Source organism: Salvelinus namaycush, chromosome 21 (assembly GCF_016432855.1).
Source record: "Salvelinus namaycush isolate Seneca chromosome 21, SaNama_1.0, whole genome shotgun sequence".
Taxonomy (NCBI): domain Eukaryota; kingdom Metazoa; phylum Chordata; class Actinopteri; order Salmoniformes; family Salmonidae; genus Salvelinus; species Salvelinus namaycush.
In genome coordinates, this window is record NC_052327.1 from 11,750,894 (window position 1) to 11,775,602 (window position 24,709).

Genomic DNA, 24,709 nt, shown 5'->3' on the forward strand with positions numbered 1-24,709 from the left:
AAATGTTCTATAGGATTGAGGTCAGGGCTTTGTGATGGCCACTCCAATACCTTGATTTTGTTGTCCTTAAGCCATTTTGCCACAACTTTGGAAGTATGCTTGGGGTCATTGTCCATTTGGAAGATCCATTTGCAACCAAGCTTTAACTTCCTGACTGATGTCTTGAGATGTTTCTTCAATATATCCACATAATTTTCCTACCACATGATGCCATCTATTTTGTGAAGTGCACCAGTCCACCCTGCAGCAAAGCACCCCCACAACATGATGCTGCCACCCCCGTGCTTCACGGTTGGGATGGTGTTCTTCGGCTTGCAAGCCTCCCTCTTTTTCCTCCAAACATAATGATGGTCATTATGGCCAAACAGTTCTATTTTTGTTTCATCAGGCCAGAGGACATTTCTCCAAAAAGTATGATCTTTGTCCCCATGTGCAGTTGCAAACCGTAGTCTGGCTTTTTTATGGTGGTTTTGGAGCAGTGGCTTCTTCCTTGCTGAGCAGCCTTTCAGGTTATGTTGATATAGGACTAATTTTACTGTGGATATAGATACTTTTGTACCTGTTTCCTCCAGCATCTTCACAAGGTCCTTTGCTGTTGTTCTGGGATTGTTTTGCACTTTTCACACCAAAGCACGTTCATCTCTAGGAGACAGAACGCGCTCCTTCCACAGCGGTATGACGGCTGCTTAGTCCCATGGTGTTTATACTTGCGTACTATTGTTTGTACAGATGAACGTGTTACCTTCAGGCGTTTGGAAATTGCTCCCAAGGATGAACTAGACTTGTGTAGGTCTACAATGTTTTTTCTGATGTCTTGGCTTATTTCTTTTGATTTTCCCATGATGTCAAGCAAGAGGCACTGAGTTTGAAGGTAGGCCTTAAATACATCCACAGGTACACCTCCAATTGACTCAGGCTAATTGACATCATTTATCAGAAGCTTCTAAAGCCATGACATCATTTTCTGGAATTTTCCAAGCTGTTTAAAGGCACAGTCAACTTAGTGTATGTAAACTTCTGACCCACTGGAATTGTGATAGTGAAATAATCTGTCTGTAAACAATTGTTGAAAAAATTACTTGTGTCATGCACAAAGTAGATGTCCTAATTGACTTGCCAAAGCTATAGTTAGTTCACAAGAAATTTGTGGAATGGTTGAAAAACGAGTTTTACTGACTCCAACCTAAGTGTATGTAAACTTCTGACTTCAACTGTTTGTACATATAGGTAGGGGTAAAGTGACTAGGCAACAGAATAGGTAATAAACAGTAGCAGCAGTGTATGTGATGAGTTAAAAGAGTTAGCGTTAAAAGGGTATCTATTTGTTTAACTATTTAGTAGTCATGTCTTGAAGCTGTTAAGGGACCTGTTGGTTCCAGACTTGGTACATCGGTACCGCTTGCCGTGTGGTAGCAGAGATAACAGTTTGGCTTGGGTGGCTGGAGTCTTTGACAATTTGTAGGGCCTCCCTCTGACACTGCCTGGTATAGAAGTCCTGGATGGCAAGGAGCTCGGCCCTAGTGATATAATGGGCGCGTACGCACCACCCCCTGAGGGGGAAGAGGCATTGTCGTGCCTTCTTCACAACTGTGTGTGTGGACCACGTTAATTTACAGCTTACAATTGGCTCATTCACCCCCCGCTCCTCCCACCTGTAATTTTTCCCCAGGTCGTTGCTGTAAATGAGAATGTGTCTGTCAACTTACCTGGTAAAAAAATTATAATAAAAATAAATAAACAATTCCTTAGTGATGTGGACACCGAGGAACTTGAAGCTCTCGACCTGCTCCACTACAGCCCCGTTGATGTGGATGGGGGCGTGCTCCGCCCTCAATTTCCTGTAGTCCACAATCAGCTAGTTTGTCTTGCTGACGTTGAGGGGAGAGGTTGTTGTCCTGGCACCACACTGCCAGGTCACTGCCCTTCTCTCTATAGGCGGTATCATCATTGTCGGTGATCAGGCCTACCACTCTTGTGTCGTTAGCAAGCTTAATGATGGTGTTGGAGTCGTAAACGGCCACACAGTTGTGGGTGAACAGGGAGTACAGGAGAAGACTAAGCACACACCCCAGTGGGTCCCCCCGTGTTGAGGGTCAGCTTGGTGGATGTGTTGTTGCCCACCCTCACCACCTGAGGTGGCCCGTCAGGAAGATCCAATTGCAGAGGGAGGTGTTCAGTCCTAGGGTTCTGTGCTTAGTAATGAGCTTGAAGGGCACTACGGTGTTGTAACACTGAGCTGTAGTCAATGAACAGCGTTCTCACATAGGTGTTCATCTTGTCCAGGTGGGAGAAGCCAGTATGGAGTGCAATAGGAATTGTGTCATCTGTGGATCTGTTGGAGCGGTATGCAAATTAGAGTGGGTCCATTGTGTCTTAGATGATGGTGTTGATGTGAGCAATGACCAGCCTTTCAAAGCATTTCATGGCTACAGATGAGTGCTACGGGGCGATAGTCATTTAGACAAGTTACTTTGGCATTCTTGGGCACAGGGACTATGGTGGTCTGCTTGAAACATGTAGTTATTTCAGACTGGGTTAGGGAGATGTTGAAAATGTCAGTGAAGACACCCGCCAGCTGGTCAGCGCATGCCCCGAAGTACACTTCCTGATAATCTGTCTTGCCCACGGCTTTGTGAATGTTAACCTGTTTAAATATCCTACTCACATCGGCTAAGGAGAGCGAGATCACACAACTTCGTCCAGAACTGCTGGTGCTCTCATGTATGGTTCATTGTTGGTTCCCTCGAAGCGAGCATAGAAGGCATTTAGCTCGTCTGGTAGGCTCACGTCAATGGGCGGCTCGCGGCTTGGTTTTCCTTTGTAATCCGTGATAGTTTGCAAGCCCTGCCACATCCAACGAGCGTCAGAGCCGGCATGGTAGGATTCGATCTTAGTCCTGTATTAACGTTTGTGTGTGTGATGGCTCGTCGGAGGTTGTAGCGGGATTTCTTATAAGCTTCCAGGTTAGTGTCCCGCTCCTTGAAGGCGGCAGCTCTAGCTTTTAGCTTAGTGTGGATGTTGCCTGTAATCCAAGGCTTTTGGTTGGGGTATGTACGTACAGTCACTGTGGGGATGACGTCATCAATGCACTTATTAATGAAGCCGGTGACTTGATGTGGTGAACTCTTCAATGTTATCAATGAACACATTCCAGTCTGTGCTAGCGAAGCAGTCCTGTAGCTTAGCATCCGCTTCATCGGACCACTTCCGTATTGAGTGCGTCAGTGGTACTTCCTGTTTGAGTTTTTGCTTGTAATCAGGAATCAGGAGGATAAAGTTTTGGTCAGATTTGTCAAAGGGAGGGCGAGGAAGAGCCTTGTAGGTGTTTCTGTTTGTGGATTAAAGGTGATCCTGAGTTTTGTTGCCTCTAGTTGCACAGGTGACGTGCTGTTAAAAATAAAACTGAATAGAAAACCAAAACAATTGTCTTCACAACACCGTTACTGTATCTTTGTCTCTCTGTGCTTTGCGGGTCAAGATGGCATGTCATCTCCCCCCCACAGTCCCGACCTGACTGCAACCAGGGGCCGGGATTCCAAGGAGAACAAGGACACCTCTCCCAAAGTGCGGAGACGCAGCGTCAAGATCAGCAGTGTGGCCCTAGAGCCTGCCCAGTGGCAGAACGACGCTCTGCACATCCTCACCAGCGCCCATGACTACAGGAGCATGAATGACTTCCTCATGAAGAAGGTAGGCAGACTGACAGAGGGATACGCAGGTAGACAGACTATGTACACCTGTCCGTCTTACACACACTCTCAAGTAAATGCACAGGGCACCACAGAATACTGTTGGTTTCCTAATTAAGATGATGCACAAAACACAATACACACACACAGATGCACGCTCACACGTACAGAAGTGTACACAAACAGTGCGTTCAGAAAGTATTCAGACCCCTTCCCTTTTTCCAAATGTTGTTTCGTTACAGCCTTATTCTAAAATGGATTAAATAAATAAAAATCCTCATCAATCTACACACAATACCCAATAATGACAAAGCGAAAACAGGTTTTTAGAAATTTCTGCAAATGTATTACAAATAAAAAACAGATACCTTATTTACATAAGTATTCAGACTCTTTGCTATGAGACTCGAAATTGAGCTTAGGTGCATCTTGTTTCCATTGATCATCCTTGAGATGTTTCTACAACCTGATTGGAGTCCAGGTAAATGTGGTAAATTCAATTGATTGGACATGATTTGGAAAGGCACACACCTGTCTATATAAGGTCCCACAGTTGACAGTGCATGTCAGAGCAAAAACAAAGCCATGAGGTCGAAGGAATTATCCGTAGAGCTCAGAGACAGGATTATGTTGAGGCACAGATCTGGGGAAGGGTACAAAAAAAAAAATTCTGCAGCATTGAAGGTCCCCAAGAACACAGTGGCCTCCATCATTCTTAAATGGAAGAAGTTTGGAACCACCAAGACTCTTCCTAGAGCTGGAGGCCTGGCCAAACTGAGCAATCAGGGGAGAAGGGCCTTGGTCAGGGAGGTGACCAAGAACCCGATGGTCACTCTGACAGAGCTCCAGAGTTCCTCTGTGGAGATGGGAGAAACTTCCAGAAGGACAACCATTTCTGCAGCACTCCACCAATCAGGCTTTTATGGTAGAGTGGCCAGACGGAAGCCACTCCTCATTAAAAGGCACCTGACAGCCCGCTTGGAATTTGCCAAAAAGCACCTAAAGACTGTCAGACCATGAGAAACGAGATTCTCTGTTCTGATGAAACCAAGGTTGAACTGTTTGGCTTGAATGCCAAGCATCAAGTCTGGAGGAAGTCTGGAGGAAACCTGGAACCATCCCAATGCTGAAGCATGGTGGTGGCAACGTCATGCTGTGGGGATGTTTTTCAGCGGCAGGGACTGGGAGACTAGTCAGGATCGAGGGAAAGATGAACGGAGCAAGGTACAGAGAGTTCCTTGATGAAAACCTGCTTCAGAGCACTCAGGACCTCAGACTAGGGTGAAGGTCCACCTTCCAACAAGACAACGACCCTAAGCACACAGCCAAGACAACACAGGAGTGGCTTCGGGACAAGTCTCTGAATGTGCTTAAGTGGCCCAGCCAGAGCCCGGACTTTAACCCGATCGACCATCTCTGGAGAGACCTGAAAACACCTGTGCAGTGACGCTCCCCGTCCAACCTGACAGAGCTTGAGAGGATCTGCAGAGAAGAACGGGAGAAACTCACCAAATATAGGTGTGCCAAGCTTGTAGCATCATACCCAAGAAGACTCAAGGCTGTAATCTCTGCCGAAGGTGCTTTACAAAGTACTGAGTAAAGGCTCTGAATACTTATGTAAATGTTATATTTCTGTTTTTTTATATATATAAAATAGCAAACATTTCTAAAAACCTGTTTTTGTTTTGTCATTATGGGCTATTGTGTATAGATTGATGAAGGGGGGGGGGAAAAGCAAATGAATTAATAATTGAATAAGGCTGTAACATAACAAAATGTGGAGAAAGTCAAGGGGTCTGAATATTTCAGAATGAACTGTACATTCACCAACATACACTTATTCTCAAATACAGTCGTGTAAATGACTTCATCATTAAAGGTAGACTCAGCGATAGGTCGTAGATGCAGACAGTAAACAGCATAATGGGTCGTTGTAGCGTGAGGCTCAACTTCTCCGCTGTTTTGGTCCTGTGGCTATACCAGGCTGCAACAGCGTGATGCCAACCCGTGCACATACGCAGATACTGTGTGTGACTGTGCGAGAGCAATGTCTTGCATTTCGCTACTCTCAAAATCTGCGGTGCTACTCGTCTACCTTTAACTTAGTGTACACACACCAGAACGCTACACACACACACACATACACACACCAGAATGCTAAAGCAGTACTGTATTGTACTATGCCGTATAATACGATAGTCACATATTTACACAGCAGCAGCATACTTTTGGTTTTGTAGACTACAGTATTTGATGAGTTTGATGAAGAAAACCTGTATTTATTACGACCATTTATTGTACCACATAGATCAATGACCTGGACTCTGAGGACGGCAAGAAGGACACCTTGGTGGACGTGGTCTTCAAGAAGGCTCTGAAGGAGTTCCGTCTCAACATATTCAACTCCTACTCGACCGCTCTGGCTGTGAGTACCACTGTGGTTGCTTCGCGGTCCTTTCAAGTCTGAAGGTTTTATCAGTCGTATGTACAGGATACACATGGTATGCACCGTCCAACAAAATGCTTACTTGCAGGTTCCTTCGCAACAATAATAAAAGATAAGATTTCGAACATAAAGTTAATGGCTTATTAGAATAGAATAAACATTTTATCATACGTATAATACAGGAAGGCACAATTTATAGTACAATAATTACACGTGTATCAGTGAAAAGGGAGATTAGCAATTAAATAAGAGTCTAGTAGCAGCAAATGTGGTGTGTGTGTGGGGGGGGGGTGTTAGTAGGGCTGTTATGGTGACTGTATTTCTGCCACACTGGCAGTCACGAGTCATGACCGCAGTCAAATTCCACATGACCGTTGAGTCACGGTAACTAGGCTTCTCCAAAACTGCGCTCTGATGCCGCTGATGGTCATTAGTAGGCTACTAAACTTTCTAACGGCCAATCATTAATGGCCTGATACTCAGCGCTATATTGTCCCTTTAATCAGTCTGTCATCAATGCAAATGCAATGGAAAATCAAGTCAAACACTTCATGAGAGCCCTGGCATTCAGAGTTTGTGTGGAATAGGATCACCTCTTGTGTAGAAAGAGCCAGCTCCGCATAGCTGGTTGATGCATTGAATGAAATGTGTGTTCCTATAAGCCCATGTTGCGCAACATTTCTATAGGCCTTTGATGGCCTCTATTAAAAATAGGAGGATACCATCAGCTTTCTATAGGCTTGCTATATTTATTTCTCAACTTTCCTAATATTAAGCACATTGCTTTTCTTTAGAACCTGAGTAGCCTACCTGGCTGGCATGAAAATGAACCGCAGGAAAAGCATCCTCCATTCGCTATTTAAGTGCATACCGATGACATGTCTATTGGTCCATTCTAAATCAAACTAATTTCACACATATATTATTTAGTATATGTAAAGTCAAGATTCAATTCAGAATGTTCTGATGGGTGAGAATTGTATCACTGTTTGTGCCTAGTGTGTGCAGTCTAAGGCAAGAAACAACGCGTGCATTTTTCCCCCTGACTTTTTCAAATCATAGTTGCATGCATTGTGTGATGTAGCCTAGCCCATAGGCCTATATATTGTGAAAAGATTTGTATCACAGCTGAAGTGGCCAAATAAAGGGATTTTTTATTGGAACAGTGACACATTTTTTGTTGTTTTGGCTCTGTACTCGAGCACTTTGGATTTGAAATGATACAATGACTATGAGGTTAAAGGTCAGCTTTCATTTGAGGGTATTTTCCATCCATATCGGGTGAACCGTTTAGAAATTTCAGCCCTTTTAGTACATAGTCCCCCTATTTTAGGGGACCAAAAGTATTGGGACAAATTCACTTATGTGTAGTAAAAAGTTTACTATTTGTTCCCATATTTCTACGGAGCAATTCCCATACCAGGCCGTGATGCAACCGGTCGAGACGCTCTCAATGGTGCAGCTGTAGTATTTGGAGAGGACCCGGGGTGGCATGCCAATATTCTTCAGCCACCTTAGGAAATAGACACGCTGTTGCACCCTCTTGACAAGAGTGGTGGTGTTGTTGGTCCATGACAAGTCCTCGGTGGACGCAGAGGAACTAAAAACTGCTGACTCGCTCTACTGCAGTCCCGTTGATGTGGATCAGGGCGTGTTCCCTCTTCTGCTTCCTGAAGTCAACAATCAATTACTTTGTTTTGCTGACGTGGAGGGAGAGGTTGTTGTCCTAGCACCACAAACACTTACCTCCTCCCTATAGGCTGACTCGTCGTTGTTGGTTATCAGGCCTACAACCGTGGTGTCGTCAGCAAACTTGATGATGGAGTTGGTGCCGTGCAAAGCCACGCAGTCGAGGGTGAACAGGAAGTACAGCAGAGGGCTGAGGACACAACCCTGTGTTAAGAGTCAGTGTGGAGGAGGTATTGCCAATCCTCACAGCCTGTGGTCTGCCTGTCAGGAAGTTCAGGATCCAGTTGCAGAGGGTGGTGCCCAGACCCAGGGCTCTGTACTTGGTAACTAGCTTGGAGTGAACAATAGTGTTGAATGCTGAACTGTACTCAATGAACAGCATTCTCACATAGGTGTTCCTCTTGTCCAAAGAGAAAATTGAAGTGGGTCCAGTGTGCCTGGCATGCTGGCCTTGATGTGGGCCATGACAAACCTCTCAAAGCATTTCATGATGAAAGGGGTGAGTGAGATTGGGCGATAGTCATTTGGCCATGCCACCTTGGTTTTCTTGGTCACTGGTCACGATCACTTTTACAGTGGGCCTCAAGGTACTGGGCACCCCAATCACAACCGTCAGTGACCACAAATGCTTTTTTACTTGGACAGTGGCTGACTGTATTGTAGCACATGAATCGATTTTTGTAATCTTGCCTCCCTCACTACTACTTTCCTCCTCATCTCTGCCTGTCCCATACTACTTTAGACGGTAGTACTGTAATCAATTGCATTATAACACTTTCTCAAAAGATCTCAAAACTCTTTACAGTAACACATATGGGCTTTTTCCGCTAATATCTTCTTCTCCTCGTTCCCTCATCCCAATCCCCCACATCTCTTCCTTCTCCCCCTTTCCCTCTCCTCCAGATGGATGACGGTAAGAGTATCCGTTATAAGGACCTGTATGCCCTGTTTGAACACATCCTGGAGAAGAGCATGCGGCTGGAGCAGAGGGACTGGCGCGAGTCGCCCGTCAAGGTCTGGGTCAACACCTTCAAGGTCTTCCTGGATGAGTTCATGACCGAGTACAAGCCCATGGACAGCACCATCGGCAAGGTAGGGTTTGTGTGAGCGGGTGGAAGGATTTTGGCTGGGCGGGTGGGCGGGTGGGTGGGTGGGTGGGTGGGTGGGTGGGTGCTTATGTGTCAATGCGTGTGTGTTGTTTATTTAGAATATGCTTCGACGGGTCAGTCCCATTGAGATGGAAATCCTATAGCAGTCTTACAAGCTGATGCATGGCATGTTGGATCAGTGTTAATTTGGTCAACAGAAATCGTGACAGCAGTGCGAAGGACACGTGACACCCGGCACACACAGCCTACATCAGCTGGTGAGCTGCAGGGGAGCAAGCGAGGAGTGTAGGCAGACAGGCTCCGCTCTGGCCCCGCTTTCGATTATACACATCATGCAGGCAACTCTCTTGCTTCCCTGTAGCAAACCAGTCACCACCAGCCTTCTAGTTAGCTACCCTTTGCCTGGTTAAAAAAACACAAGCTAGGGCCTCCCGAGTGGCGTGGTGCGGTGGTCTAAGGCACTGCATCGCAGTGCTAGCTGTGCCACTAGTGATTCAGTTTTTGAGTCTAGGCTCTGTCGCAGCTGGCCACGACCAGGTGACCCATGGGGCGGCGCACAATTGGCCCAGCGTCGTCCGGGTTAGGGGAGGGTTTGGCCGGCAGGGATGTCCTTGTCCCATCGCGCACTAGCGACTCCTGTGGCGGGCCGGGCGCAGTGCACGCTGACACGGTTGCCAGGTGCACAGTGTTTCCTCCGACACATTGGTGCGGCTGGCTTCCGGGTTAAGTGGGCAGTGCGGCTTGGTTGGGTTGTGTTTCGGAGAACGCACGGCTCTCGACCTTCGCCTCTCCCCGAGTCCATATGGGAGTTGCAGCGATGAGACAAGACTGTAACTACCAATTGGATACCACGAAATTGGAGAGAAAAAGGGGTATAAAAAAACACACGCTGCTTCAAGAAATTTTAAACAATAGCAGCATTGAGTTTAAGAGAAAAAAAAGGGTATGTTTTTCTCTCCCTTCAGTATAGAGAAGTAGTCTGTCTTTGATTTTGTAGTCTCGCTCAACCCTCCTACTTTCCCCACTGCATTTCAAAGCCAGATTCTGTAGCCACGTCTCCCTCTTTCCCTCAGAGAAAACGGCTTGAGAGATTATCGTTCAAAAGACCCATAATTCTGTTTCTTTCTATCGTGCATTGGTGGGCCGCTTTTTACATTCATAAAGCATATCGCGGGCCATTCTAGAACTAGGCTACTTAACCGTTTTATGCTACTGGGCCGCGTACAGCAGGATGCAACATTTTGGAACGTTCAGGTAGGCTCTGCAGGCTGCCATTAGCAACTCCAATTATCCTTAAAACGTCTTCTGTGTTTGATTCTTTTTTAAATAATCGGTTCAAGGACATACATCTGGTGTATTAGAAGCAATTATTGGTACCATGATTGTCTTCGAATGTTGTATTTATTTACACAAAGATTGACCAAGAAGATCGCCATTTGCCTATTCTCTATCATGCGGGATCCTGTTTTCTGCTAACAATGCCTGAAGTACCGCGGTCAGCCTTGAACTTCTGTGGCTTCAATGACCGCGGGGGGTCAGTCGTTCTCCCTGGGAATAACATTGGCTCTACTCATGGAATTCCATCTGCAACATTCAAGAAAGTTTTGCAACTGAACGTGGTCCTACTAACATTACCAGTAGCCTATACGTAAACATTTGGTGGCACACAAAGAAAGTAAAAGAGATAGCAAACAATTTATTGACTACATTTCTCTTGCCACTACACTATGACTGACTTGGTAAATAACTTTATTTTGAGTCAATGTGGATCCAGTGACTCAGCACTTGGACCAGGACTCCAGCCATAGGGACTCGACCATTGGGGACTCGGACTTGAGCACAGAGGACTTGGTACTCGATTCGGACTCTAGGTTTAGTGACTCGACTACATCACTGGGCGAAACGGCCATTAGCTTTCGTTCTACTTTTGAACATCAATGTGGCTTCGGCGTCCATGGAACGTTGATAACAAAGGCAATGATGCCACTGAGGTGCAACCCATACTACTTTGCGGCACCATCTGGTGATTGTGCTTCTCTCTCTCGCTCTGTCTCTCTCGCTCTGTCTCTCTCGCTCTGTCTCTCTCGCTCTGTCTCTCTCGCTCTGTCTCTCTCGCGCTGTCTCTCTCGCGCTGTCTCTCTCGCGCTGTCTCTCTCGCGCTGTCTCTCTCGCGCTGTCTCTCTCGCGCTGTCTCTCTCGCGCTGTCTCTCTCGCGCTGTCTCTCTCGCGCTGTCTCTCTCGCTCTGTCTCTCTCGCTCTGTCTCTCTCGCTCTGTCTCTCTCGCTCTGTCTCTCTCGCTCTGTCTCTCTCGCTCTGTCTCTCTCGCTCTGTCTCTCTCGCTCTGTCTCTCTCGCTTTGTCTCTGTGCTTGCTAGATAATGTGCAATATTTATGTAGGCTGAATTAGGAATTTACATGGGCAGATCATTCGTATATATTCTTAGATATGTTTCTCATATGTCTGCTGTTGGGAAGAGAATAGGATGTTATGCAGAAAAATATGTTGGTAGGACATGGCTATGTATGTTTGTGCACATGGAAGTCAGTGATTTATGCTTACTATAGGTTAACGAGGCAATACAAATGTGATTTGACTAAAATGTGACAAATTAAGGGCATATAGTTTACAAAAATGGCCCATTGTTTTCGTCATTTTTAACAATAACTACACCAAGTCCTTATTTAAATGACCAAAATGTGACTAAGTTATATTTTTGTCAAAATTATGAAGACTAGACTAAATGTAAAAAAAGATTGCCAACATTAACACTGTGTTGGATGTATGGGTGGGTGCATGGCATGTTGGATGGATGGGTGGGCGAAGGCTTGATGGGCGAAGGCCTGATGGGACTAGTCACTGGTCTGTCTGTCTCCTGTTTTCTTAGGCCCCCAAACCAGAACGCAAGAAGAGGAGGAAAAAGGAACCTGACATTGTGAGTACTATATTCTATACCGTACGCTTTGTAATGCATTTGATGGCTGTATCTTTATGGCAAACTGAGTTGAGCCCCTCTATCACCCTCTGTAGGTTGAGGAGCACAATGGGCACATCTTCAAGTCCACCCAGTACAGCATCCCCACCTACTGCGAATACTGCTCCTCTCTTATCTGGATGATGGACCGGGCCTGCGTCTGCAAACGTGAGTTCACACACACACATTAACAGTTCCACTCCACACATACACTCCACACAAAAAATGGTCGAAGACTCCAGTCACCCAAGTTATAGACTGTTCACTTTGTTTGTTTTTTACACTGCTGCTACTCGCTGTTTATTATCTAGTCATAGTCACTTTACACCTACCTACATGTACAAATTACCTCGACTAACCTGTACCCCAGCACATTGACTCGCTACCTGTATCCCCTGTATATAGCCTCATTATTGTTATTTTATTGTTACTTTTTAGATTTTTTACTTTAGTTGATTTAGTAAATATTTATTAACTCTATTTTCTTCAAACTGCGTTGTTGGTTAGGGGCTTGTAAGTAAGCATTTCTCGGTAAGGTACCTGTTGTATTCAGCGCATTTGTGACATTTGATTAGATATACAGTGCCTTCAGAAAGTATTCACATCCCTTGACTTTTCCCACATTTAGTTGTGTTACAAAGTGGGATTAAACTGGATTTGATTGTCTTTTTTGTGTGTCAACAATCTAAACAAAATACTCTGTCAAAATGGAAGAAAAAGTCAAATGTTTTAAGAATTTATGGAAAATTAAACACTAATATCTTGATTAGATAAGGATTCAACCCCCTGAGCCAATACATGTTAGAATCACCTTTGGCAACGATTACAGCAATGAGTCTTCCTGGGTAAGTCTCTTAAGAGCTTTGTTTCACCTGGATTGTACAATATTTGACCATTATTCTTTCAAAAATTCTTCAAGCTCTGTCAAGGTGGTTGTTGGTCATTGCTAGACAGCCATTTTCAAGTCTTGCCATAGATTTTCAACCCAATTTAAGTCAAAACTGTAACTAGGCCACTCGGGAACATTCAATGTCGTCTTGGTAAGCAACTCCAGTGTATATTTGGCCTTGTGTTTTAAGTTATTGTCCTGCTGAACGGTGAATTTATCTCCCAGTGACTGTTGGAAAGCAGACTGATTCAAGTTTTCCTGGTGGATTTTTGCCTATGCTTAGCTCGTTTCTGTTTCTTTTCATCGCCTCCCAAAAAATCTCCCCAGTCCTTGCCGATGACAAGCTACCCATAATATAATGCAGCCACCACCATGCTTGAAAATATGAAGAAATTAGTTGAATACTTGACTCAAGACATTTCAGCTTTTTATTTTTTATTAATTAGTTTATTTTTTTTAAATTAAACATAATTCCACTTTGACATTATGGGGTATTGTGTGTAGGCCAGTGACACAAATTCTAAATGTAATCAATTTTAAATTCAGGCTGTAACACAACCAAATGTGGAAAAAGTCAAGGGTGTGAATACTTTTCTGTTACGTGAATATATTTAGTATAGTTGTATCTAAACTTTTTAAATGTTTCACTATTTACATTTTTCTGAAATTGACTGAGTAGGATGGTCCTCCCCTTCCTCTGAGGAGGAGCCTCCACTGATATATACGAACACACACAGACTCCCACCATAACATACACACACATGCACACACAGATATAACCCCCCCACACACACACACTTTCACATTCACACACACTACCACCCTTCCACTCCACACACACACACACACACACACACACACACACACACACACACACACACACACACACGCCCTCTTCCTGTGCTGCCTCTTAAGTGTCTGTAATCAAATTGTATCCAGCTGTTCTCATAAATCTATCTCCTCTCCATCCGCTCTCTAATGTTCACTCGAGCACAGGCATTGGCAGCTTTCTCTCTCCAGACTGCCGACTCTATATTTAAGCCTTTGTGGTCTGCTTGTTGACTGACGGGTTGTGTTTGGACACAAAGCATTGTTAGAACGTTGCTTAAAGGTTAGGGGATGCAGTTTGCTTGTTGTTGACTGAAAAGCAGTTGGAGACTTAGCGTTGATAGGTTGGGTAAGGGTATAGAGATTGTGTCTGACTCTGTGTCCTCTTCTGCAGTGTGTCGGTACGCCTGCCATAGAAAGTGCTGCTCTAGGATGACCACGAAATGTAGCAAAAAGGTAAGAGGCTATTGTATAGTGTTTGTATTTGTGTATTCATTATTAAGAATGGAAGGAAGAGATAGAGTATCAACCAAGAGACAATTAAAAGTACTTGTAGAGATGTTGTAGTTTTTAAAGGGATAATCCATCCACACCACTAATTCCAATGATTAACAGTGTTAAATAACACTAATATGTGAAAAACAATCATTTTTTAATGAAAAATGTTGTCGTTATAACAAGGTTTGGTAGCAATGTGAAAATCGTTGAGGAAATCTGTTGCAGCTCAAGTCAACTACAAAACCCACAATGTGATGCTCTCTCTTTGGGCTGGCTAGGTAGCGCTTAATTTGGCTTCTCTTAGTTTTGGACTGTTTCGTTCCGGAACCTATACCTCTCGTGGCATGAAAAATAATCTTCACCGTTTGCCATGTAATAAAAATAAAAAAAAGCAATCAGGGTTCATTCGAGTTGCCTCCTGCCCCCTTAAAAAACATAATGTGAAAGCGTACATTTTCAGCCTGCGCCGGATAAGAATTGATTAAGGTCAGGCCTGGGCTCATGGATGGCGCTACATTGTAGCCTTGAGACCAACACGTTGCCGTGGCTGTGGTAAGAGAGAGAAGCGCGCCTGTAGTCTCTCACACAGAGCTAGAATGAGATTTACTTTCTATGATCTCTCTCCTTCTCTCTGCTCTGATAGACACGAGCCTGTAGCTCTCATCTCTCCAGTAGCACTTCGTCATTTATTTCCTTATAGAATCATATCCGTGGGAACCGTGCTGCAGCAACTTTGATAAATTGAAATAAATTTGCCAAAGTTATAGAATTAGGCCTACTGCTGTCTGTTCAGAAAGAAATGAAATCATTCAGAATACTACACCAGGATTAGGATCAATAGCTTTTAATAGCTTTTAATTGTGTGTAGCCCAATCACAAGGGGTCGGGAACGCGTGGCAAATCTATCGGTGAACAGCATGCAGCCAGAACAGGCCTTTCGCAATATTTCAAATACAATTGCGGGAAAACACAGGTAGGAAAGCAAATTGCTCCTGCTGAAAGAGAAGACTCTAATCTGTCTGTAGGCTACCAAGATATTTCCTCAACTTCCAAATAGGTCAAGCGAACAGTAGCCTATTGTACAAAGTAAAACGATAATATATGCTTTTTGGCACGAGTGGAGTGAGCTGCGCATCATTGACTGGAAACTGGAAAGCTTTTTTAGGACTATAATTTCCTCCTTGTATTGTACAATATGTGTCTCAACACACCTAGTATATTGATGGATTCAAGACACGGTTGTTTTTATTGAACTCAGATTCTCAGTTTGCCTGTCATTTCGATCTTTTGCGCAGTAGGAAGATTCTTCTCCAGTCACGTAAAATGACACAGCATGGCATGAAATGCGTTTTTAAAAAGCATAACATTTTCGGGACCCTACAGGCTAACAATGTTTGCCTTGTGTTCTACTTTTGCAACCAACTTTACTCTACTGCTCTATGCTACTACGCAAACGCGATGATATTGCGGCATGGGTTGCCAACTTTCTCACTACCAAGTAAGGGACGTGTCGTGCCAGTGCACGGTGCCACGGCGGTGTGGGTATGGTGTTGTGTGAATTAATATACAGTATATATTCATATTCTTATTCAATTGGAAAGGCAAAACATTTTTATATTCCATTTAGTCTATAGCTTTACTACAACTGTATCATTATGTAAACTTATGTGAATAAAATTCAAAATAAATGATCAAAGAAATCACAATATATTTCAAATGCAAAATAGGAAAAGAGGGGCATGAGTCACTCACAAAGTTTACTTTTTCCATGGATATTTTTTGCTGCTCTTGACTGATTCAAGCAATCATTTGTCCTTTTGCATAGCCAGAGAGAAGTACTTACATGACAAGTCACAGTTCACAGATATTTGAAGTTCGTTTTTGATCAGATTTGTCACGGAGCCTCTGTGCTGCATCTGTTTCTTGAGTCTGACCATTTAATGGTCATCAGAGAGAGAATCCTCCACAAAGGCATTTGAGCCTGGCACACTGAGGACAAATGAGACCATCCTGAACATGTTGATCAAGTTGGCTTTCCCTAGGTTTTGGAAAACTGCCACCCACTTCTCCCTGGTGGATTTTTTGGTATCCTGTCTGGCTTTCTGTATTTCCTCCCGGCTAGCACAAAACTCTTCATAGAGTTGGTCCATACTGACTGTCTCTGTCATTTTGAGGGCAACCACCACCTGCTCCAGGTCAGTGAAGGAGAGCTCATAGCAGCCGATCAGTTTCACCATTGCATGTTCTGGTGAGAAATCAAACCACTTGTCAATGTATGTAATGACAGGGTCATAGAACTTCAAAGTCCTCTTGCTGCTTGGACATTTGTGCCGACAATTGTTTGTCCATCAGCTGCTTGGTCTGGTATCCAAAAATCTGTCCTGTTTCCACTGAAGCGTCTTCATTTTGAAATGTTGGACTTCCTCGTAAACATCTGTGATGGAGAGTGTTGTTTCCTCCAGGTTTTGTACGAGTTGGTCAAAAACACACCCCACGTTGTGGAAAAAGCACAGATAAATCTCAGCAGCTTCCATTTTTTTCTTCATACTCAGAAATACTCTTCAGTGCCACAGGACAGGAGGGACCTGAAGTATGAAGTAAGAGCTGGCCAGCTTTGCAGGAGACGATCGACAGCTGGATGAAGAGAGAGCCATCGTGTGCAAACATGTCGCAGGATTTCACGCCACTCAATGTCAACAAAGGCAAAAAATGCACTCAGTTCCTCTCTTCGGGAAGCAGATACTGAGAAGTGGCTGTAGATCTTTAAAACAATTGTCTCAATATCCACTGACAGCTGATCGCAGGCGTGCTTCCGGGCATTATGAGCTATGTGAGCTGGGCAATTAGCTTTCAGAATGCGATTGTTAGCACTGCTCAATATCTGGTAAACAGAGTGGTGTTTTCTAAAGTTGACATTGGCATTATCTGCTGCATAGGCTGTGATAAGTGTCTAATATCCAGTTCATGCTTTTCCAGACAGTTCATCAGAGCTTGATGTATTTACAGTTTCATCACGATCTTCATAAAAGTCATGTAACTCCATCAGACACAGAGAAATATCTCACGCACATTGGAAATATGTTTCTATTTCCCTTGTTTGAGGCGTCACTGGCAGCTGAGAAATACACGGGCTCACCTTCGGTCGGGGACAGATCATCCAAAATATCCCGCACGGTCTTTCTTCACAACATTTGAGTCATGAAACAAAGGCACTTTTGAGCTTAACAAGACAGTCAGTGCTGTTGTAGCTGAGTCCGTGTTTAACCGTGTGGTACACATACGAGGATTCACTTGCAGTGATTTTGTCGTTTTTCCGCAGTAGACGTTACGAAGAATGCACCGATATTGCTAGCACCTTTAGCTTGCGTGGCCTTGTGCATTTCTGTGGATGCATGCTGAGTTAGGTCATTCTCCCCTCCATGGCCAATTGAGAATTCCCGACGGCATGAAGTACAGAAAGCTTTCGTCGAGTCACCACTGACGGCCTTAACCCACGTCTTTGTTGCTTCCCATTGTTTGTTGTAGCTGCACAGTCTTTTTGCATGTTTATCCATATTTCCTTGATATGCCAAACCGACCGAACAACAACAGAAATTACTTTGCAGGAATTGGTGCGTTTACGCTGTACTGTGATTGGATGAATATAGGGGACAAGGGAGGTCCCGTATGGGACAAACCAATTTATCCCAATATAAGGGACATCCCGGCTAATACGGGACAGTTGGCAACCCTATGCGGGCAATACTTTTTTATAACAATAAAAAATGTTCATGCCTTCCGGTACCTCAGAGCTCCTCAGGTCACCACCTTCTCACGCTCACTTTTTGTTCCGGCACCTCCCGATTTACAAATGAAGCACAGGCTAGCTAGTCAACGTAGCTACGTCAGTATCAGTATCAGCATGTGAAGTAGCTAGCTACAGTAGCCGTAAAATAGCCTAAACAAACTCCACTATCTGTCTGTTTGCCTGTACTTCTCAACTTCTATTTCTATGTGTCCGTCCGTCCGTGTGTGTATGTGTGTGTGTTTTTCTCTATCTGTGTGTGCCTCTATCAGTACGACCCGGAACTGTCGTCCAGGCAGTTTGGCGTGGAGCTGTCTCGTCTGACCAGCGAGGAGAGGACAGTGCCCCTGGTGGTGGAGAAGCTCATCAACTACATTGAGATGCACGGCCTCTACACCGAGGGCATCTTCAGGAAGTCTGGCTCCACCAATAAGATCAAGGAGCTCCGGCAGGGGCTGGACACAGGTGTGATTGACAGGGTCCTGCTCCAGTTTACCGTAGATTGTAGGGTTATGTTGTAAACCGGGGAGGGACAACAGAGCTGTGGTCGAGGCACTGTCTATAGGTTTTCTGATTGGTTAATATAATGACAGGATACAGTTATGTTAGAAACTGTATGCCCTAGAATGAAAATAGGCTGTTGACACAGGCTGTAATAGTAGTGGCAACAGTTCCCATGAACAAGTTGCCATGACACCATGTTCAAGTTATTCACACTACCGGATCGAAAGCACTGTGTCCGTAGCAAAGAGTTTAACAGTTGTAATGTTTACTCCAACTATAGTATTTAAGTCATATTTATACTGAACAAAAATATAAATGCAACTTGTAAAGTGTTGTTCCCATGTTTCGTGAGCTGAAATAAGAGGGGGGGGGGGGGGGGGGGGGTGCTTATGTCTGTAATATAGCCCTTTTGTGTGTGAAAAACTCATTCTGATTGGCTGGACCTGGCTCTCCAGTGGGTGGGCCTATGCCCTCCCAGGCACACCCATGGCTGTGCCCCTGCCCAGTTGTGAAATCCATAGATTAGGGCCTAAGAATGTATTTCAATTGACTGATTTCCTTCTATGAACTGTAACTCAGTAAAATCTTTGAAATTGTTGCATGTTGCGTTCATATTTTTGTTCAGTATACTTGTATGTCACTCTCTCTGTTTGTCTCCCATTGCCCTCCAACTCCAGATGTGAGCAGCATGAACTTGGACGATTACAACATCCACGTCATTGCCAGCGTGCTCAAACAGTGGCTCCGCGACCTGCCCAACCCTCTGATGACCTTTGAACTCTACGAGGAGTTCCTCCGAGCCATGGGTAAGAACTGGGGTCAGAAGTAACCACATTGGTATTTGTTACAATGTTACTGTGTGGTAATGGTTCAAATTGGCCTCTGTACCATTTTATAGATGCCCGAAGGTGTAGATATAATATAATAGATATGATGATGATATAATGAATGAAGGTATGTTGTGTGTGTGCATAGAAATAGGAATACTAGATGCATAGAAATAGAAATACTAGAACATACATTCCCATTCGAGTCTGTGACGGGTGCCACCGGCGGCCATATTGACTGCACCCATAGAAGTAAAGCAGGAAGTAAGACGCAGGAAGTAATATTTTTTGTATGACGTTGCTTCCCCCACGCAGGCCAGCCAGACAAGCGGGAGGTGATCCGTGGGGTGTACTCTGTGATTGACCAGCTCAGCCGAACCCACCTGAGCACCCTGGAGCGCCTCATCTTCCACCTGGTCAGGTGAGTGGTCACGTTACCCCACGGGAAGCAGGATGTGGAGACTCACTGGATGCCTCCCGATTCTCCGTCCCCTTCTTCCAAAGTGTGCACTTTCCGTCATGGACTTAACTATCGGAAACTCCCTCCAGTCAATACACCAAGGCGATGCTTCTAAATCCATGAATGGGTGTGTGGGAGAAGGGTGGATAATTGGGAGGTTGTTATCTACTGCGTTCCAGTTTTGACATCTGTACTTTGTTGCGACCTCCTCTGATGTGTGTGTGATCTTCCAGGATCACTCTGCAAGAGGACACCAACCGTATGTCGGCCAACGCCCTGGCCATAGTTTTCGCCCCCTGCATCCTCCGCTGCCCCGACACCATCGACCCCCTGCAGAGTGTCCAGGACATCGGCAAGACCACAGCGTACGACTCAGACCAGAATTAACAAAACACCCACCGTCACTCGATAGTTGCGAGTGTGTATACCAAGGCACTGACAACTGACACACCTCAATAGCTATTCATCAGATGAGTCAATGTGTTATTTCTGTTGTGAATCCTGTTCCTATCAGACAGAATCGATTATAAAGTATAGACTGAGCAACAGGACAAGTCACGTTATTCACTGGTTGCTCATTCTGTATGTCCTCCTCTAGGTGTGTGGAGCTGATCATTGGAGAGCAGATGAATAAGTACAGGGCCAGACTGAAGGACATCAACAGCCTGGAGTTTGCTGAGAACAAGGCCAAGAGCAGACTGACACGCATCAGGAGGTCCATGGTAAAGGCACCAGGACACCAGGGGCCGTGTTCTTTAGGCATCAAACCGGATAAAAAAATTGGAGGGACTTCCTGGACTTGTCCAATAAAAAAACGCTAATTTCCATTTCCATTGCAAAACATTTAAGCGTTTTCTGTTGCATGCCCTAATGAACACGACCCAGGGGTTCCAGGCAGGACAAATGTGACTGAGGTCATCATAGACTTCCCTCTCCATCTTCCAGTGGTTGACCTTTCACCTTTAATCTTTAGCCCTTAGATCCTCTCACCGGATGCAACGTTCTCCTACATTCTCCCAGTGATCGAAACATTAGACTCAAGTATGAAATTACTTTAGCCGTGATTTCGGCCATGACATCATGGGTCATGATTTAAGTTCATCTCCAGAAGTATTTCACTTTACCACCATATGAAAGTTCATTTGAGTGCAATTGGTTGTAATAAAAATTGTCCTACCCTCCATTTCCTTCTAATACCACCATGTAGTGTTTAGGCTTCAGCCCTAACCCTGTTCTCTCCTTTCCCCCTCCCCCCACTCCAGAAACCTGTACTAATCGCTGTTAGGTTTATTGGCATAACCCGCACAGCCACCCCGGTATGTATTCCTAGTATATACTCCATGAGATCACACCCAGTCCTGTCAGACCATTTGTCTGTGGTGCTGTCAATCAACCAGTCCTGTCAGCCCATTTGTCTGTGGCGCAGTCAATCAGCAAGTCGGCACCTCCCTCATGCTGTGAAGTCCACGTGCCCTCACATTGCTATCTCTTCCGTCCTTCTGTCTCTCTTCCCTTCTCTTCATTCTCCCTTTCTCTATACACTGAGTGTATAAAACATTAGGAACACCTTCCTAATATTGACTTGCATACCTTTTGGCCTCAGAACAGCTTCAGCTCATCGGGGCATGGACTCTAAAATGTGTCGAAAGCTTTCCACAGGGGTGCTGGCTCATGTTGACGCCAATCCGTCCCACAGTTGCCAAGTTGGCTGGATGTCCTTTGGGTGGTGGACCGTCCTTGATCCACACGGGAAACTGTTGAGCATGAAAAACCCAGCAGCGTTGCAGTTCTTGACACACTCACACCGGTGCGCCTGGCACTAACTACCATACCACGTTCAAAGACACTTAAATATTTTGTCTTGCCCATTCACCTTCTGAATGTCTCAATTGTCTCAAGGCTTAAACATCCTTATTTCACCAGTCTCCTCCCCTTCATCTACACTGATTGAAGTGGATTTAACAAGTGACATCAATAAGGGATCACAGCTTTCACCTGGATTCACCTGGTCAGTCATTGTAATGGAAAGAGCAGGTGTTCCTAATGTTTTGTACACTCAGTGTATATCTCTTGTCCACAGAAGATTGTATTTGTGTCTACCAAAGTCAGCCAACTAATATTCTCAGCTTGTTACTTATCCTCGCACCGTTGACACCGTTGATTTGTCATACATTTGTAATAAATATCAACCTTTTATTATTTGTTAATTGAAACCGTTTTATGATTCATTCATGACTATCAACGGTCATTACTAGGTCATGTGAGAGAAATGAGAGCTGTGGTTCGTCCGTTGGATAGATAGGGCAGAGTTTAGCTTATGTTATACAACTGGTGGTTCTAATTCTGAATGCTGATTGGTTAAAACCGCGTTCTAGCTATTCCACAAGTTACCACCGCTAAATCTGACGTAAAATGCCCATTTACTCTGTTCCATCTGACTGCGCAATCCACTGTCTCATCAGCCCAGCCAGGCAATTTATAAACTTGATCTCCACTATAAAAAGCATCTAGACATTATCTCACATTTCTTTTAAAATAAAAATTGGTTTTCAAACGCTGAGATTTGTATAAACCTTAGTGTCTGTCTCCCTGACATTTGCAACATTGTTTCAATATTCAAATTAAATCTCCAGGTGTCCCATAGTAATTAACGTTTCGGGAGACAGGACGAGACAGACATGCAGGGTTTCTCAGCCAGTCGAAATCATGAATCAGCTGGCATCATATTTATGGATATATACTACAAAAAAATGAAAAAAAGGTAAAACAAAGTGAAGCTAGTTTGCCGTCTTTCCAGCTTCACTTTGAACTTATTAGCTGTGTTGCTGTGTTGATGGCTAGCTCCTCTGAATAACAGTGTACTGATGAGAGAACACATTTTCTATGCTAGGCAAAATCGCACCATATCTCATTGCTATGGATGAATCCAAATAAATGTCAATAGAAAACAGCTGAAACAAATGCAATTACAACTACTGTTGTTATTCTGTCTGCACTGTTTGACGTGACTGTAAATTAGCCGTAGTTGGCTAGCAAGCAAGCAAGGGATAAGAACGTTGCCAGCAAGTATGGCAATGGAACATTTAGAACGAACGACTAGGTTCTGTCCATAGATACAGAACAAAAAGACTGAACGACTGGGTTGCGTCTCTGGCAACCGAACCGATAGAACGAACGACCGACCGACCGACAAGCTGGCTTGGGTAGCAACCCTAGATTTGTGTAAGGACTGTACGGATTAAATAGTATGAATAAATTCATAAAAATAAAGTTTTTAATGAAAATATGTCAATCATTATTTGAATATGTTGGTAACCCGTTGTATAAAAGTGATAATGCCATCGAAGCCGGTGTTTGGCCGATATAATATTGGCACGGTTTGCCGGTGTTGTGCCGAAAACCTCCCCCCTGCCAGAATTCTCCCCCCCCCTTTCGCGTTCTTCATTGCTGCGACTGGCTTGATAGTTGAGATTTCTGCTCTTCACTCCGTTGTCAGTTTTGCCTACATTTCACTGATCTTAGTAGCAGAAGGCATTTTTGTCTGCAGTTTTCGGTTTGGCTATTTGTTTCAAGTGTATGTGGCGGTTCTAGCTTGTATGGTATCCTGGGCGAACACCCGTTTCAGCATCCGCGATCGGTGCCCCCTCGGCGGCTGCCCATGTCGCCCGTACCTAAATCCACTACTGATTTGTATTAGTCTATAAATAAATCTCTTTGCCAAAATTTGTCAGCTCTCATGTCTTATTCGACTAGTATTTTTGAAAGTGTAAGCATAATTCATCCATAGTTGTTCTGAAATGTTTGTTTGCCAACATTTTACTTGCTTCTCTATGTTTAATATAACACACATACATTAGTTATTAATTTCGGTTGCCTATCCTGACGTGAAGTTTGTTCTACAGAAAGTAAATGAAGGAAATTAGAAGGGGGGGGGGGATTCTGGCAAGGGGGAGATTTTCGGCACAACACCGGCAACACCCGTGCAAATATATCCTCCAAACATTGGCTTCTCTGGCATTATCACTCAAATAACCAATGAGCTTGCTTTGTTTGTTTTATGTTGTCATTATTTGCATCTCGACCGAACCAAAGCCCCATGGCTAACATCATTTTTTCCCACTTTATTTTTTTGTTGCTTCGCATCATAAAATGCAGCCTAAAAAGGTCATGCACACCTGTGTATGCTTGCGTGCGTGTCTTTGTGTATGCTACAGTTTGTTGGTTTTATAACACTCATGAAGTAGTTTTTATCATAACTTGATGAACATATTCTAGAAAATATGCATATTCAGTTGCTTTGTGCAGGTTTGAGAAATCAACGTTTAAAAGACCATCAACCATGTCCCTCGCTGTGGGTTTTCTGTCCAGCCATCTTGAATACTCATCTCTTGGGCTGTCGCCACTGTGTATGTGTTTGTTAGTAGAACCTGTCCTCGTGACACTGAGTCGGATGTGAACCGTTCCATCAGCCTCTATCCTAACCACCTAATGGCCTGCTGTAGCCTAGCCTAGCTTACCTCATAGTCTAGCCTTTATGCTAACTAGCCCTCTGCTCTGTGTCCTATAGGGCAAAGGTGGTCTTCGGAGGGGTAGCAGCCACCACACGCCCTCCCCACCCCTCAGCCCCAGAGCGCCCCCGGTGGACGGGGACAGTGCTGGAGAGGAGGGGGCAGAGCCAGGGCTGACGGAACAGCAGCAGGCCGTCATGCAGCAGGAGGAGAGGGTCCTTACCGAGCAGATCGAGAGCCTGCAGAGAGAGAAGTAAGCCTGTCATGTCGTCCTTATTATCTCTTATTCACGATAACTGTAGTACTGTAGGGGGCCCTTGGACCTTCTCCTCCAATGTGTTTTGACAATGAGACGAGGACATAAGGAATTGAGGAAAGACAAATTGAGAAAGAGACAAGTTATATGTCTTGTGAACAACTTTGTTGATAAGTACTCAATTAGTTATTCTGTAGATGGGGTAATATATGCCATTTTTGCCAACGCTTTTATCCAAAGCAACATTTTAC

At 44.4% G+C, this 24,709-nt stretch overlaps 1 protein-coding gene across 1 annotated transcript in view; it reads left to right on the plus strand.

Annotated features, from left to right (window-relative positions):
- The window catches only part of myo9ab (myosin IXAb), a 156,715-nt gene that overhangs the window by 128,503 nt on the left and 3,503 nt on the right, over positions 1-24,709 (plus strand). Inside the window, exons 29-41 of the mRNA XM_039017992.1 lie at positions 3,479-3,690; positions 5,998-6,114; positions 8,728-8,916; positions 11,818-11,865; positions 11,961-12,072; positions 14,016-14,077; positions 18,176-18,368; positions 19,085-19,213; positions 19,550-19,655; positions 19,928-20,059; positions 20,293-20,416; positions 20,957-21,010; positions 24,262-24,455. Coding sequence (XP_038873920.1) covers positions 3,479-3,690; positions 5,998-6,114; positions 8,728-8,916; positions 11,818-11,865; positions 11,961-12,072; positions 14,016-14,077; positions 18,176-18,368; positions 19,085-19,213; positions 19,550-19,655; positions 19,928-20,059; positions 20,293-20,416; positions 20,957-21,010; positions 24,262-24,455 — 1,672 coding nt within the window. The remainder of the gene's footprint in view (positions 1-3,478; positions 3,691-5,997; positions 6,115-8,727; positions 8,917-11,817; positions 11,866-11,960; positions 12,073-14,015; positions 14,078-18,175; positions 18,369-19,084; positions 19,214-19,549; positions 19,656-19,927; positions 20,060-20,292; positions 20,417-20,956; positions 21,011-24,261; positions 24,456-24,709) is intronic.